The 17,001-nt window shown below is 40.4% G+C and overlaps 1 protein-coding gene across 1 annotated transcript in view; it reads left to right on the top strand.

Annotated features, from left to right (window-relative positions):
- LIFR (LIF receptor subunit alpha) overlaps positions 1-17,001 on the top strand; it is an 81,649-nt gene that overhangs the window by 50,217 nt on the left and 14,431 nt on the right. The window contains exons 11-14 of the mRNA XM_047766721.1: positions 1,037-1,199; positions 3,504-3,574; positions 6,340-6,553; positions 15,374-15,553. Coding sequence (XP_047622677.1) covers positions 1,037-1,199; positions 3,504-3,574; positions 6,340-6,553; positions 15,374-15,553 — 628 coding nt within the window. The remainder of the gene's footprint in view (positions 1-1,036; positions 1,200-3,503; positions 3,575-6,339; positions 6,554-15,373; positions 15,554-17,001) is intronic.

Below are 17,001 nucleotides of genomic sequence, written 5' to 3' on the forward strand. Positions count from 1 at the left end.
CTCAGAAACTCCTGAGGCATGCACATCCTCACGTTTGTTTAGAATTGCTTCATCTTGATTTTATTTAGTTCAAGTATTTGTTGAATATTCTGTATGCTTAGTGTCACACTAGAGATTCTAAGTGCCATATACAAAAAGATGCATAAGACGGTGCCTGCCTCCAATAAGCTTCCAAATACCATCCAAATAATAATATTTAATCCTCAAGGTCATCATTTAGATTACTAAATTATATTAAGGTATGTTGCATCACCAGTAGCCATTGACTGATTATCAAAATTATGTCATCTTCTCTGCATAATGTAATTGACCACTATTACTTAAATCCAACATTTGGATTAAAAAGATACCTCAATTTGGAGTTCCCGTTGTGGCGCAGTGGTTAAGGAATCCAACTAGGAACCATGAGGTTGCAGATTCGATCCCTGACCTCGCTCAGTGGGTTAAGGATCCGGCGTTGCCGTGAGTTGCTGGCAGTTGTAGCTCCAATTGGAACCCCTAGCCTGGGAACCTTCATATGCTGCGGGCGCGGCCCAAAAAAAAAAAACAAAAAAAAAGATCAATTTTATTTATTCCTATTATAGAACATAGTTTCACTGGTTTGGCATTTATATAAGAATTGAAGTATATTGAATGAACTGTCTTTGGTCTTAGGGAGGTAAACTGTTACAACATTCAGTCAATTTATGCTACACATTTGAGAGGCTTTTTTCTTGGAGTTCCCATCGTGGTGCAGTGGTTAACGAATCTGACTAGGAACCATGAGGTTGCAGGTTCGATCCCTGGCCTTGCTCAGTGGGTTAAGGATCCGGCGTTGCTGTGAGCTGTGGTGTAGGTCAAAGACTTGGCTCGGATCTGGTGTTGCTGTGGCTCTGGTGTAGGCCGGTGGCTACAGCTCTGATTAGACCCCTAGCCTGGGAACCTCCATATGCCACTGGAACAGCCCTAGAAAAGGCAAAAAGACAAGAAAAAAAAAGAAAGAAAGGCTTTTTTTCTTAAAAATATGTAATATATATGTTTATCTGTTTTCTAATAGCGGACTGTCACAGTGAAAGGAATAGAAAATTCAAATTATCTTGCTGTTGTGGACAAGTTAAATCCATATACCCTTTATACTTTTCGCATTCGTTGTTGCACTGAGCCTTTCTGGAAATGGAGCAAATGGAGCAATGAAAAACAGTATCTAACCACAGAAGCCAGTAAGTTTACTGAATGATTTATAGCTAATTATTACCATGGATCCTGAAATTATGCTTTTTTTTTTTTTAAGAAAATGTCACCAAAGTGACTAAAAGTAGAATGTTTAGAGAAACTGTGTAGGTGTATAATACCTACTAGTAAAATATCATGCAGACATTTTAAATGATAGTTTTTAAAGTTTTGGATAATATGGAAAAATGCTTGGCATGTGTTTCATGACAGGACTAGTCTACCTTATCCACAGTAAGGTTACAACTATATTAAAAAGATGCAGGAGTTCCTATGCGGTTTAATGGCTTAAGAACCCCAGCATTGTCTTTGTGAGGTTATGGGTTTGATCCCTGGCCTTGCTCAGTAGGTTATGGATCCAGTGTTGCTGTGGCTGTGGTGTAGGTCTCTGCTGTAGCTCCAATTCAACCCCTAGCCCAGGAACTTCCATATGCTGCAGGTACAGCCATAAAAAGAAAAAAAAAAATGATACATAGGGAACCAAACTTGAATCTGTAGAAGATTAAGATTATAGGGTGATTTTTTTCTTTCTCACACTCTTTCTTCCTATTCCTGGAATTTTAATAGTCTACTTTAAGGTGTCTGCTCATTGAAAACAATTATTAATAATGATAATTTGGTGGAATTTTTGTTTGTGACGTAGGCCTAAGAAATGGATTGGGACTACAGGGTCTTAAACTTTGGTTTCTGTGGTACACCCAGGCCAAAATATTTGTAAAATCAGGTAACTAGTTTTTTGAACATAACAATTTCCAAAGACAGAATGAGATTCTATTCTTGATTAATCAGATGTCATCTTCAACAGCAAAAAAATTAGAAATAGCTGTAATTTTCAGAAGTTATCCAACAAAAGAGAGCAAAGGCTTTATTTGTACTATATAATATAGGAAGTATAAAATTTCTTCTAAAAAATTTAACCAGCAATAAGACAAAAACATTAATCCAGATTTTTGTCTCCCCATCTAAAGACTAGAGAGATAAGAGAAGCTTTACAGTATGTGTAAGAGTTATTTGGATCATGTCTAAGTCCAGGGAGAGAGTTTTTTACTTATCTGTTGCTATGACAGATTATCCTAAAGCTCAGTGTCTTAAAACAGCAAACATGTATTGTCTCACAGTGCCTGTGGGTCAGAAATTAAGGAGCAGCCTAGCTGCGTGGCTCTGGCTTAGAGTCTCTTATGTGGCTACAGTCAGGATGGAGGTAGGGCCATAGGCCTGACTGGGGCTAGAGGATTGGCTTTCAAGACAGTTCACTCACATGGCTGTTGGCAGGAGGCCTCTGTTCTTCATCACGCAGGCCTCTCCATAGGGCTGCTGGAGTGTCCTCAGTATGGCAGCCAGCACCTCCCAGTCTTGGTTCTCTACAGCGCAGCCTCCATGATGTCTTTTGTGGCCTACCCTCAGCAAGAACGTAACATCACACCTGCTGTACCCGGCTGGTCACACAGGCCAACCTTGAACGGTGCAGGAGGGACCACAGAGGGCAAATGTCAGGAGGCATGACAGGGATCATTGGTCATTTTGGAGACAGGCTACTGCAGGAGCTTTGGCCTTCAGTTGATGAGCTGTTGCTGCCAAAAGGAAACACTTTATTTATACCTCATTAAGATGAAGGCATTAATTGACTTAACAAATACTAAGTAGCTAGGACATATCAGGAATTGTTCTGGTCACAAGGGATATAGCAGTGACTAAAACAACAACATCTGCCCATGGAGTTTATAGATAGAGGATTAGAAATGAGTTATTAAGGGTTTACATAATAGTATGGCAGTGAGAGTGACCAAAAAAAAAAAAATCAACCTAGCAAGAGCACTGGGGAATGGAATGGGGAGTTGCAATTTTAGAGTAGCTGGAAAAGACTTCACTAATAAGGTGACATTAATCTGAGATAGAAAGGAGGTGGAGACACAAGCTTCATGGTTAATGCAAAGGAGGAAAGTTCTAGGCAGAGGAGGAGAGGGCACAGAAAGTGCAGAACGCCTGGGGCAGGTGTCCTTGGCATTTTGATGAGGAGCTAGGGAGGTAGGAGGATGTGTGACGGAGAGGTACCCTCTCTTAGGGCCTTGTGGGTGATTTTGACCCATTGTTAGGGGCCTTGTCTTTTACATATGTTCAGGGCTCAGCTATTCTGTTGCTTTGATTTCTAAGTGGAAGCCACTGACTGCTTCACATTTTTGTTGAGAATTCTAAAAGTCTAGATAAAAATTTCAAACACTACCATCCCAATTATTGATATTATCCAAAGACATAGTATGCACCTTCAGATACTAACTTTTACATTTCTTTCCTAGTTCCTTCAAAAGGACCAGATACTTGGAGAGAGTGGAGTTCTGATGGAAAAAATTTAATAATATATTGGAAGGTAAATATCTAATTTTCCTTGAATATTTAAATAACTTTATTATGCTAAATTACTTATATATGGTACTTGGGTTAGCAGGTTGCCAGGATTCCTCAGACTGGCTTAGTGTGCAGCATTGCTGAGAATGTAGCCTGGCTTCTAAAACCCTCAAATTTCTCATCACTGCAGTTGGACCACAGTCAGTGTAGGGAGGATGTCTGTCTCAGATTTGAGCATTCTTTAGTTGGATTTTATGAGGCCCGTAAAGGACAGAGGATTTCATGAATTCCATCGCTCTCACTTTAGTCAGAAATACAGCCAGAAACTACAAGTTAGAATCCCAAGTTTTTATGTTGCATTTTTTTCTTCAAAGAATAGGAAACTAACCTTTTATATGTATCATGTGTAATTTGTTTTCCCTTAAATAAATTGCATTATATTATGACAATTGTAAAGTTTTACATAGTTTTGCAAAATTTTAGGTAAAATATGAATTGCATTATATTTTACTAGTTTTTCCTTACTAGAGCAAACATTTTTGTTGCTGTATTTTTTTATCTCATTTATGGACATCCAAACCATGAACATTTGTTTTCTCCATCAGATTTCATAGGAGCAGTTTAAATACTGAGTTTTGTTATTGACGTCAGTACAGCTTTGAGTAAAGTGTAGTCTGTGAGCAAGTTGTGCACATGTTCCGTTGCTCTGAGGCTGTCTGTAAGTGACTCTCAATTCAGAAGTCCCTGGGCTACTCAGTTGACTCAGATTTCACAATAATTTTGTAACTGTTATACAAATTACTTCAATGTAGAGAAGTTTCAGAATATTGTTCGAAGGTTAACCAAGGATTTAAAATATTGACGTGATTCAGTGACTAGTTGATGATTGTGCCATATTTGGGTGAAAAATTAAGTTGTGGACATGTTGCGTTCCTTAAACATGTGCCAATGATATTGGAGCACGGTCCAGTCAGTAGTGGTTTGACTTAAGGCTCTGGAGCTCTGGAGAGATCAGAGCTAAAGACATATTTTTGAGTAGCTTATACATGGGATTGCTGGGGGAGAGCACACAGGGCAGAAAGAAACTAGGGTAGAAGCATAGGTGATGGCAGCATACAAAGGACTGGCAAAGGAGGAGGATCCAGCAGAGGAGACTGAGAAGGTCAGAAGGGCAGGAAAACCAGATGAAAGCAGTTTTCCAGAAACCAGGGGTGTCAGGGATGTGTGAAGAAGTGAATAGTATCAAATGAAGCCCATGGGTCTAAGGATGGTAATGAATAAACTGGGCCAGCCATTGGAGAACCACAGGGGAACCTCTGCTGGAACAGTGTCTTCAGCAGCGTATTAATGGCAGTGTTCTCTAGATCAGAGGGTCACATATATTGCCATATAAATTGGAGCAGTTTTTGGAAAAGTAGTTTAACAATATAAATAAAGAAGTCTGAATGTTTATCTTCTTTTATGCAATAAGTCCACTTTTGGGAACCCACATTAAAAATTATTCCTAGGGAGTTCCTGTCATGGCTCAGCGGTAACTCTGGCCCCGCTCAGTGGGTTAAGGATCCAGCATTGCCACGAGCTGTGGTATGTAGGTCCCAGACATGGCTCAGATCCCAAGTTGCTATGGCTGTGGTATATGCCAATCGCTGAAGCTCCGATTCGACCCCTAACCCGAGAACTTCCATGTAGTGCACCTGTGGCCCTAAAAAGCAAATGGTAATAATAATAGTAATCCTGGCTTTCCTGTTGTGGCTCACCCGGTTAAGGACCTGATGTTGTCTTTTCAAAGATGCAGATTCAGTCCTTGGCCTTGCTCAGTGGGTTAAGGGTCCAGCATTGCTGCAGCATGTGGCATAGGTGGCAGGTTTGACTTGGATCTGGTGCTGCCATGGTTGTGGCATAGGCTCCAATTAAACCCCTGGCCCAGGAACCTCCATATGCCACAGGTTCAGCCATAAAAAGAAAAAAAAAAAAAAGAATTAATCCTAACCATGAAAAGAAAAAAAAAGTGGCACCAAATGGTTCATTTTAGTATTGTGAAAAATTGAGACCTACTTGAATTTCATTTATTTAAGGAATATTCAAGTAAACTGGTAAAAACACTACATGAAATATAAAGCTATTAGAATGTATATAACTATATTAGTATGGATAAGTATATATTATTGAAAAGTGAAAAATAATATAAAATTATATAGTTTGTTTGAAACAATTGTAATGAAAGTCTCCATCTAGAAAAACAACTTGAAGGAAATATCAAAATGTAAGAATATTTAAGAGATGGAAGTGTGGGAGATTTTTCTTTTCTTCCAACTTTTGAATATTTTCAAAATTTTCTGTAATGAGCAAGTACTACTCATTGAGAAAACAGTAACTTTTAAAATGAGAAAACAGTAACTTTTAAGCAGTAAATGAGAAAACAGTAACTTTTAAGACACGTGATGCCATACTTTTTAAAGTTTAAGTAGAGCAGTGCTTCTCATAAATTTTTTTGCTTTGTTTCTGAAAAATGTGAGGCTAAATATTGTTTTGTTGCTAATTTTTATATTTCTGTGTGCTCCTACTGCTTACAGCACATATAGTTTTTTCTTCAGCATTGCTTTCCTGATTTATCCAGGTCTTGGTGGATTTTAAATCTGTGTTGAGCACTTGTTAACCACTTCATCTTTTCTGATGTTACTTTGTTAGAATTAGTGGCATGTCCAGTTTAGTTTCAAGGCCTTTCCTTGTCACACAATCAGTCTTTGCAGGTTTTTATAACAGAATTTGTTTTTCTGTTTTTCATAGCCTTTACCCGTTAATGAAGCTAATGGAAAAATACTTTCCTATAATGTATCATGCTCCTCAGATGAGGAAACACAGTCCCTTTCTGAGATTCCTGATCCTCAGCACAAGGCAGAAATACAACTTGATAAAAATGACTACATCATCAGTGTTGTGGCAAAAAATTCTGTTGGCTCCTCACCACCTTCTAAAATAGCTAGTATGGAAATTCCAAATGGTGAGTACTTAAGATAAAAGCAGTACATAAGAACAGGAAATTAAGGTGAATCATTTTGAAGGTATTGCTTACCTGTTGCTGCTGATAGGTAAGGAGGAACAAGCAGACTAACATCGAGTAGTCATTGAGAGCCATTAGTATTGACTTGAACCACCTACACTGATGGATAAAATAATGACTAAGCCCAGTTAGTTTAACACATAGTGTTGTAGAGTTGTCGTGGTGGGTATTACTCTTAGGAAGAAATATTTTAATAGTTTATCCAGATACCATTTTCATATATCTCCCCAAGACTGTGAGGGTTGATGCTTAAGTCAGCTGGGCTATTTTCAAACAGGTAGGAAAAACTACTCTTTTTAAATGGCAGCTTTATTGATAAGATATTCTTTATTAATAGGAATCCTTTTTGATAAGAAATTCTTCTTAAAACTAAATTAGATCTTCAGTATAAGCTTAAAAAACAATTGTGATGTAATTTTAAAATTTCTTAGCACCCCCCTTTAAGTTTGATGGATTACCAGTGATTAGACGGATCCTGCCTGGCTGCCTTGACAGGCTTTTGGTTTTTTTTTGTTTTGTTTTGTTTTTATTTATTTATTTATTTTCATTATTCAATGAATTTATCACATCTGTAGTTGTATAATGATCATCACAATCCAGTTTCACAGGATTTCCATCCCACAACCCAAGCACATCTCCCCACCCCCCAGACTGTCTCCTCTGGAGACCATAAGTTTTTCAATGTCTGTGAGTCAGCATCTGTTCTGCAAAGAAGTTCAGTCTGTCCTTTTTTCAGATTCCACATGTCAGTGAAAGCATTTGATGTTAGTGTCTCATTGTATGGCTGACTTCACTTAGCATGATAATTTCTAGGTCAATCCATGTTGCTAAAAATGCCGTTATTTCTTTCCTTTTAATGGCTGAGTAATATTCCAACGTGTATATGTACCACATCTTTTTTGTTTTGCTTTGTTTTTGGTCTTTTTGCCATTTTCGTGGGCCACTCCTGCAGCATATGGAGGTTCCCAGGCTAGGGGTCTAATCGGAGCTGTAGCCGCCGGCCTATGCCAGAGCCACAGCAACGTGGGATCCGAACCACATCTCTAACCTACACCACAGCTCATGGCAACGCCAGATCCTTAATGTACTGAGCAAGGCCAGGGATTGAACCTGCAACCTCATGGTTCCTAATCGGATTCGTTAACCACTGAGCCACGACGGTAAGTCCTGTACCACATCTTCTTGATCCACTCCTCTGTCAGTGAACGTTTAGGTTGTTGCCATGTCTTGGCTATTGAAAATAGTGCTGCAATGAACATCGGAGTACATGTGTCTTTGCGAGTCATGGTTTTCTCTGGATAGATGCCCAGGAGTGGGATTGCTGGATCAAATGGTAGTTCTATTTTGAGTTTCCTGAGGAATCTCCATACTGTTTTCCACAGTGGTTGCACCAATTTACAATCCCACCAACAGTGTACTAGGGTTCCTTTTCCTCCACACCCTCTCCAGCTCTTATAGTTGGTAGACGTCGATGATGGCCATGCTGGCCGGTGTAAGGTGGTACCTCATTGTGGTTTTGATTTGCATTTCTCTAATAATGAGTGATGTTGAACATCTTTTCATGTGTTTTTTTGCCATCTGTATGTCTTCTTTGGAGAATTGTCTGTTTAGATCTTCTGCCCATTTTTTGATGGGGTTATTTGTTTTTTTGGTATGGAGCTACAGAAGGTGTTTACAAAATTTGGAGATTAATCCCTTGTCAGTCGATTCATTTGCAAAGATTTTCTCCCATTCTGTGGGTTGTCTTTTCGTTTTGTTTAGGGTTTCCTTTGCTGTGCAGAAACTTTTAAGTTTAATTAGGTCCCATTTGTTTGTTTTTACTGTCAATATTCTAAGAGTTGGATCTGAGATGATGTTGCTGTCGTTTATGTCAGAGAGTGTTTGGCCTATGTTTTCCTCTAAAAGTTTTATACTGTCTGGTCATATATCTAGGTCTTTAATCCATTTGGAGTTTATTTTTGTGTATGGTGTTAGGGAGTGTTCTAATTTCATTCTTTTGCATGTGGCTGTCCAGTTTTCTCAGCACCACTTATTGAACAAGCTGTCTTTTCTCCGTTGTATATTCTTACCTCCTTTGTCATAGATGAGTTGGCTGTAGGTGCGTGGGTTGAATTCTGGGCTTTCTATCCTGTTCAACTGATCTATATTTCTGTCTTTGTGCCAGTACCATACAGTTTTGATGACTGTTGCTTTGTAGTATAGTCTGAAGTCAGGGAGCCTGATGCTTCCAGCTCCATTTTTCTTTTTCAGGATATCTTTGGCTATTCTGGGTCTTTTGTGCTTCCAAACAAACATTAAAATATTTTGTTCGAGTTCTGTGAAAAATGTCCGTGGTAATTTGATAGGGATTGCATTGAATCTGTAGATTGTCTTAGGTAGTATAGTCATTTTGATAATATTGACTCTTCCAACCCAAGAGCATGGTATGTCTTTCCATCTATTTGTGTCATCTTTGATTTCTTTCATCAGTGTCTTATAGTTTTCAGAGTACAGGTCTTTTGTCTCTTTAGGTAGGTTTACTCCTAGCTGTTTTATTCTTTTGGATGTGATGGTAAACGGGATTGCTTCCCTAATTTCTCTTTCTGGTCTTTCATTGTTAGTGTCTAGAAATGCTGTCTATTTCTGTGTATTAATTTTGTATCCTGCGACTTTGCCAAATTCGTGGATGAGCTCTAACAGTTTTCTGGCAGAGTCTTTAGGATTCTCGAGGTATAGTATCATGTCATCTGCGAATAGGGATAGTTTTACTTCTTCCTTTCCAATTTGGATTCCTTTTATTTCTTTTACTTCTCTGATTGCCGTGGCCAGGACTTCCAAAACTATGTTGAAGAGTAGTGGTGAGAGCAGACATCATTGTCTTGTTCCTGATCTCAGCAGGAATTCTTTCATCTGTTCACCATTGAGAATGATGTTAGCTGTGGGTTTGTCATATATGGCCTTTATTATGTGAGGTAGGTTCCCTCTATGCCCACTTTCTGAGGGGTTTTTATCAGAAATGGGTGTTGTGTATGGTGTTAGGGAGTGCTTTTTCCGCATCTATTGAGAGGATCATATGGTTTTTATTCTTCAGTTTGTTCATGTGGTGTATGACACTGATGGATTTGTGGATACTGAAGAACTTTTGCATCCCTGGGATAAATCCCACTTGATCATGATGTACAATCCTTTTAATGAATTGTTGGATGTGGTTTGCTAGTATTTTGTTGAGGATTTTTGCATCGATGTTCATCGGTGAAATTGGCCCGTAGTTTTCTTTTTATGGTATCTTTGTCTGGTTTTGGTATCAGGGTAATGGTGGCCTCATAGAATGAGTTTGGGAGTGTTCCTCTCCTCTGCAATTTTTTGGAACAGTTTCAGAAGGAGAGGTGTTAGCTCTTCTCTTAATGTTTGATAGAATTCGCCTGTGAAGCCATCTGGTCCTGGACTTTTGTTTGTTGGAAGTTTTTTATCACAGTTTCAATTTCAGTTCTTGTGATTGGTCTGTTCATCTTTTCTATTTCGTTTTGGTTTAGTCTTGGAAGATGGTACTTTTCTAAGAATTTGTCCATTTCTTCTAGGTTTTCTGTTTTATTGGCATATAGTTGAATATAGTAGTCTCCTGTGATGCTTTGTATTTCTGTGATGTATGTTGTTACTTCTCCTTTTTCATTTCTAATTTTATTGATTTGAGTCCTCTCTCTTTTTTGCTTGGTAAGTCTGGCTAGGGGTTTATCAATTTTGTTGATCTTTTCAAAGAACCAGCTTTTTGTTTCGTTGATCTTTTCTATGGTTTTCTTTGTTTCTTTTTCATTGATTTCTACTCTGATCTTTATGATTTCTTTCCTTCTACTAACTTTAGGTCTTGTCTGTTCTTCTTTCTCGAGCTGCTTGAGATGTAAAGTTAGTTTGTTTAATTGAGCTTTTTCTTGTTTCCTGAGGTGGACTTGTATTGCTCTAAACGTTCCTCTTAGAACGGCTTTTGCTGCATCCCATAGGTTTTGATGTGTCGTATCTTTGTTGTCATTTGCTTCTAGGTATTTTTTAATTTCCTCTTTGATTTCTTCAGTGATCCATTGGTTGTTTAGTAGCATGTTGTTTAGTTTCCACGTGTTTGTGTTTTTTGCAGTTTTTTTCTTGTTGATTTCCAGTTCTATAGTGTTGTGGTCAGAAAAGATGCTTGATATGATTTCAATTTTCTTAAAGTTACCAAGGTTGGATTTGTAGCCAAGGATGTGATCAATCTTAGAGAATGTTCCATGTGCACTTGAGAAGAATGTGTATTCTGTTGCTTTTGGATGGAATGTCCTATAAATATCTATTAAGTCCATCTGGTTTAATGTTTAATTCAGGGCCTGTGTTTCCTTATTAATTTTCTGTCTGGATGATCTGTCCATTGCTGTAAGTGGGGTGTTAAAGTCCCCCAGTATTATTGTGTTATTATTGATTTGTCCTTTTAAGGTTGTTAGCAGTTGCCTTATATATTCTGGTGAACCTATGTTGAGTATGTAGATATTTAAAATTGTTTTAACTTCTTCTTGAATGATCCTTTGATCGTTATGTAGTAACCTTCCTTATCCCTTAAAATAGTCTTCATTTTAAAGTCTATTTTGTCTGATATGAGTATTGCTACTCCAGCTTTCTTTTGATTCCCATTCACATGGAGTATTTTCTTCCATCCTCTCACTTTCAATTTGTGTGTGTCCCTAGAAGTGAAGTGGGTCTCTTGAAGACAGCATATATATAGATCTTGTTTTTTTTGTATCCATTCAGCCAGTCTATGTCTTTTGGTTGGGGCGTTTAGTCTATTAATTACTGATATGTATGTTCTTATTGCCATTTTATTAATTGCTTTGGATTTGTTTTTGTAACTCTTTCTTCTTCCCTTCTTGTCTTGTTCTCTCATCTTTTGGTGTGATGACTATCTTTAGTGTTGTATTTGAGTTGATTTTTCTTACTTTTTTGAGTATCAATTGTAGATTTTTGGTTTGCAGTTATTCTGGAGTTTTGATGTAAGAGTCTATACGTGTATGAGATTGTTTTAAGTTGTTGTTCTCTTAATTGCAAGTTCATCTCCAGTGTCCTCTATTTGTACCCACCTCTTCTCATGATTTCTGATTTTAATGGTATAATTCTGCATGGATGATTTCGTATCTTTACTGTACATATACCTTTACTGGTGAGCCTTGTCATTTGTGGTATTTTTGTTTCCTGTTGCTGATCTTTTCTTTCCTGCCTAGAGAAGTTCCTTTAGTATTTGTCATAAGGCTGGTTTAGTGTTGCTGAATTCTCTCAGCTTTTGCTTATCTGAGAAGGTTTTGATTTCTCCTTCAAATCTGAATGAGAGCCTTGCTGGGTAGAGTATTCTTGGTTGGAGGTTTTTTTCTTTTATCATGTTAAGTATTATGCCACTCCCTTCTGGCCTGCAGAGTTGCTGCTGAAAAATCTGCTGATAACCTTATTGGGGTTCCCTTGTATGTTACTTGTTTCTTTTCCCTAGCTGCTTTCAAGATTTTCTCTTTGTCTTTAATTTTGGTCAGTTTGATTATTATGTGTCTTGGGGTGTTCCTCCTTGGGTTTATTTTATATGGTACTCGTTGTGCCTCCTGGATTTGAGTGAGTGGTTCCTTTCCCATGTTAGGGAAATTTTTGGCTATTATCTCCTGGAGTGTTTTTTCTGTCCCCTTCTCTCTCTCTCTTCTCCTTCTGGCACCCCTATAATATGGATGTTGGTGCGCTTCACGTTGTCCCAGAGTTCTCTGAGACTCTGTTCATTTGTTTTCAATCTTTTTTTTCTCTTTTCTGTTCCACGTTCGTAATTTCTACTACTCTGTCCTCCACCTCGCTTATTTGTTCTTCTGCCTCCTGTATTCTGCTGTTAGCTGCTTCTAGTGAATTTTTTATTTCAGTTATTGTATTTTGCGTCTCTTCTTGTTTAAGTTTTATGTCTTGTATCTCTTTGGTTAGTGTTTCCTGTAAATTGTCCATCTTTGCCTCCAGTTTATTTCCAATGTCCTGCATCATCTTCAGCATCGACAGTGTAAAGTCTTTTTCCTGGAGAATAAGAATCTCCTCCTCACTTAGCTGATTTTCTGGGTTTTTTTTTTTTTTCTTTCTCCCTCATCTGAGTTATAGTTCTCTCTCTTTTCATTTTGATAGGTTTTTGGTGTGTTGACCTTTTTACAGATAATAGAGTTGTAGCCTCTCTTACTCTTGGTGTCTGCCCCCCATGTGGCTGAAGTGGGTATGGGGGCTTGCTGTGGGGTTCCTGATGGGAGGGACTGATGCCTGCCCACTGGTAGGTGGAGCTGATTCTAATCCCTCTGGTGGGTGGGGCTTAGTCTCTGGATGTGATTAAAGGCAGCTCTGTGCCTGAGGGGTCTTTAGGCAGCCTATTTACTGATGGGTGGGGTTGTGATCCCACCTGGATTGTTGTTTGCCCTGGAGCTTCTCAGTGCTGACTGAAGGGTGGGGCCAGACTTTCCCAAAATGGCCACCTCCAGAGAAATAAATACTGCTGAATATTCCCGAGAGCTTTGCCTTCAATGTCCTTCCCTCACAACAAGCCACATTCACCCCTGTTTTCCCAGGATGTCCTCCAAGAACTGCAGTCAGGTTTGACCCAGATTCCTATGGAGACTTTGCTTTGCCCTGGGACCCAGTTGACATAAAAGTCCATGTACGCCTTTTAAGAATGGGGTCTCCGTTTACCCCGTCCTGTGGAGCTCCTGCACACAAGCCCCACTGGCCTTAAGTGCCAGATGTTCCAGGGGCTCTTTCTCCCAGTGCCAGATCCCCACATGTGGGATTTTGATGTGGGGCTCAGAACTCTCACTCCTTTAGGTGAGTCTCTGTGAACCAGTTAGTTTCCAGTCTGTGAGGCTTCCCACCCGGGAGGTATGAGGTTGTTTATATCACGTAATCACCCCTCCTACATCTTGATGTGGCCTCCTCTTTGTCTTCTGGAGTAGGATATCTTTTTTAAGGTTTCTGGTCCATTTGGTTGAAGATTGCTCAGCCTTTAGTTGTGAATTTTGTTGTTTTTAGGAGAGCAGTTGAGCTCCAGTCCTTCTATTCCACCATCTTAATCCCATCCGACAGGCTTTTGAATCAGGAGTTTTCAGTGCCACCCCTGCCTCCTCTCTGAGTTAATTCCTCTTCTGAGTCATTCCCTGCCCACCCCCCACCTTGCTGTCGTCCCACACTATGGCCACCTGCTCCTAGAGAAAGAACAATTGGTCCAATGTGGGTCCTGAGTATCTTTTCAGTTCTTGCTTGAGGCAGTGTCTTACTGCTTGTTAAGTAACTGGTTCTTTCCTTTGTTTCAGTAGGTCATGGGTACATTAGAAGTAAGGAATGGAAGCACACAATCCGTTTCACAGACACACAACACCAGAAAGAAGGGTCCGCGGGCAGTGGTGTGGAGGCAAAAATAACAAAAGGGAGAGATGTGTGAACACACAAAACAAGATAACCTACTGATTTAGAATAGGTATTTCACAGCCCTCACAACAATAGGCAACAGCTATATTATCTTTTTAATTCAGGAACTATATTCATACCTCTACTCTGTGTCTCTCAGGAGATAGTAATTTATGGAACTAACAACAGTCTGGTCATCAGTCTTCAGACAGTTACTGAAGCCCAGACAAATGATTATTCCCTGAGGCTCTCCCAAGTTGGAGACCTTGCAGCCTCAGCTGAAGTTTACGCTGTGGATTTTAGTTACATTGAGCCAGGAAGTTGTCATATCCAAAGTCTTCTCTGTTCCAAGCCAGATTGCTGTCTTGTGTCCAGTAGTAGTTGCTTGTGCATGCATTTTGTTAAAAAACCCTTTCCATGGCTTTTTCCTGAACCCTTAATATATATCAATTATAGAAATTACTTCTAGAGTTCCCTCTGTGGCGAAGCAAGTTAAGGATCTGCCATTGCTGCAGCTGTGGTGCAGGTCTCAGCTGTGGCCCAGGAACTTCCATATGCTGTGGGGCTGAAAAAGAAAAAAAAAATTACTTTTTTCTCCTATTACATGGAAAATTTCCCTCTCCCCTTTGACCACGCTGTCCTAACCATGCTATTTCCTCACCCCCAGCCTTGGGCCTCCCTTATCACCTCGGCTGAGATAGGCAACTTGAGGAAGCCAGACTTGGCCCCCTTCCGCTAACCTCCACAGCACCCCCTCTGTACTCTAGGGGTGCTTTTTCCTCTCCACCACATTCATCCCTGCCCGGCTCCAGAATCCCTTCAGTCACCTGCCCACAGGGCAGCAGTCTGCCTTCCATCATTCACTGCATTGCGCTGCTGCTCTGCAGGGTCTGTGCCCCAGGCTGGAGCTGCAGGGACGAGCCCCCCTGCTCTCATGGTGCTCACATCCACAGGGGTGACGATGGGAGGGGTTCTGACCTGCCCTCGCGCTCTTCACCAGCTTCCCACCTGCCCTCTGACCCGTTTCCATGCCGTGCCCCTCTAGTGCCCGTATGCCCTCTGCCCCAGCCTGCATGGCTCTTGATCTCCATGTCCCAGCCCTGCTCTATCCCTACCTGATCCTCTGTGCTTTTCTGTTGTTTTCTTCCAGCTGCCAGGTTAATCTGTGTGTACAGGTAATTGCCATAGTTAAAAAGAGCAGTAGTGCTTCTAAACTTTGCTAACAGTTCATCTAGTTAGCAAAAAGAGCCAGACTACATTACGATATCTGTACAGTGAGGTCATTTTTATAACTCTTGCCCATTTTCATGAGATTTACTTAAAATATTTTTAACACGGGTAAAATATCCTTCTGTCTTGAAGCTGATCTCAAAGTAGAGCAGGCTGTTGGAATGGGAAATGGGATTCTCCTCACTTGGAATTACAACCCCAACATGACTTGCGACTACGTAATTAAATGGTGTAACTCATCTCGGTCTGAACCCTGCCTCATGGACTGGAAAAAAGTCCCTTCAAACAGCACTGAAACTGTAATAGAATCTGGTAAGTGTCTCTCAGAGTTCTTCAAGATACTTCTAAATTTACTTTTTATCAGGATAACATTGGTTTATACCGTCATGTAAGTTTCACGTGTACACCACTACTTCTGTCTACACCGTAGCATGCTCACCACCAAAAAATACATTTCTAACAAGAGCAACACATGGAGTGACTGGTTGCAGCTCAGTGACTGTAGCCCTTCACCACTGGGCTGGGTGTGGGTTGGTTTATCTTTTCTGGAAGGTGGTTTGTGGCAGTATTTGTGTAAAGCGATTCATAGGCTTTGATCTAGTCATTACTTGTCTAGGAATTTATTATAAGAAATAATCTGAGAGCACAGATTTGCATCTAAGAATGTTCAACACAACATTATTTATAATTGTGAGAATTGAAAACAACCCAAGCAGCCGATAGGAAAATGAGTAATTTATGGCACAGTTACAGAATGGAAAGGTAAGTAGCACTAAATATTTAACAGCAGAGGGAGATGCTCATAAAAGAAGCAGACTGCAAAATTGTAAGCACTGTGATCTCAACTCACTGTCTTTTTGCCCTTGTTTGCCCAGGGCCAGGTCTCTGAGCACCATGGACTTGCACTCATTACTACCTGCCCTGATGTAGCTCAAGGGCACAGTGGTGGGCAGGGTGCAGCGCCCAGTGCCTGACTGCTAAGGAGCCCATACAGTGACCTGCCCTGATACTGTGCCACCTGAGGTTCAGCCAGGAGGCCTTCATGGTAACTTCCAGGCTTGTCCTTTGCAGTTATAGCCCTCCCTCCACTGTCACTGCCCTCTGAGTAGCTGATGAGAGCAGCCTGTGCCTCTGCCTTTGGGAATTCTGGAACCTGTTAGTAGTGAGCTTCTTGACGTCATCACTTCTCCGTCAGGTGTTAGTGAAGCTCAGGAGAGCCAGCAGCTGCTGATTTCCTCCTTTCAGGGAGCACATTCTGCTCATTTACTTTGTTCACTCTCAAATGGTAAGGGTGAGCCCCGTTCACTGATTCCTACATGTGGCTGCAGATTATTTTCCAGTTCTACTTGGAGTACAGCCAAACTCCTTCACATGGGTAACTGGCCAAGACCCTGACAGTTGTTTTTTTTTTGTTTTTTTTTTTTGGTCTTTTTAGGGCTGCACCTGCAGCACATGGAGCTTCCCAGGCTAGGGGTCAAATCAGAGGTACAGCTGCCGGCCTACACCACAGCCACAGCAACACCAGATCCGAGCCACATCTGCAAACCTACACCACAGCTCACAGCAACGCCGGATCCTTAACCCACTGAGCAAGGCCAGCAATCAAACCCGAATCCTCATAGATACTAGTCAGGTTCATTAACCACTGAGCCACAATGGGAACTCAGCCTTTATCCTTTCTTATAGCAAATATACTAACTGGTGTGCCCAGCCGCACCCTGCTCTCCTCTTCCCTGCCCCTTGCCTTGTGTTTCCCTCAC

This window comes from Phacochoerus africanus, chromosome 1, assembly GCF_016906955.1.
Source record: "Phacochoerus africanus isolate WHEZ1 chromosome 1, ROS_Pafr_v1, whole genome shotgun sequence".
Taxonomy (NCBI): domain Eukaryota; kingdom Metazoa; phylum Chordata; class Mammalia; order Artiodactyla; family Suidae; genus Phacochoerus; species Phacochoerus africanus.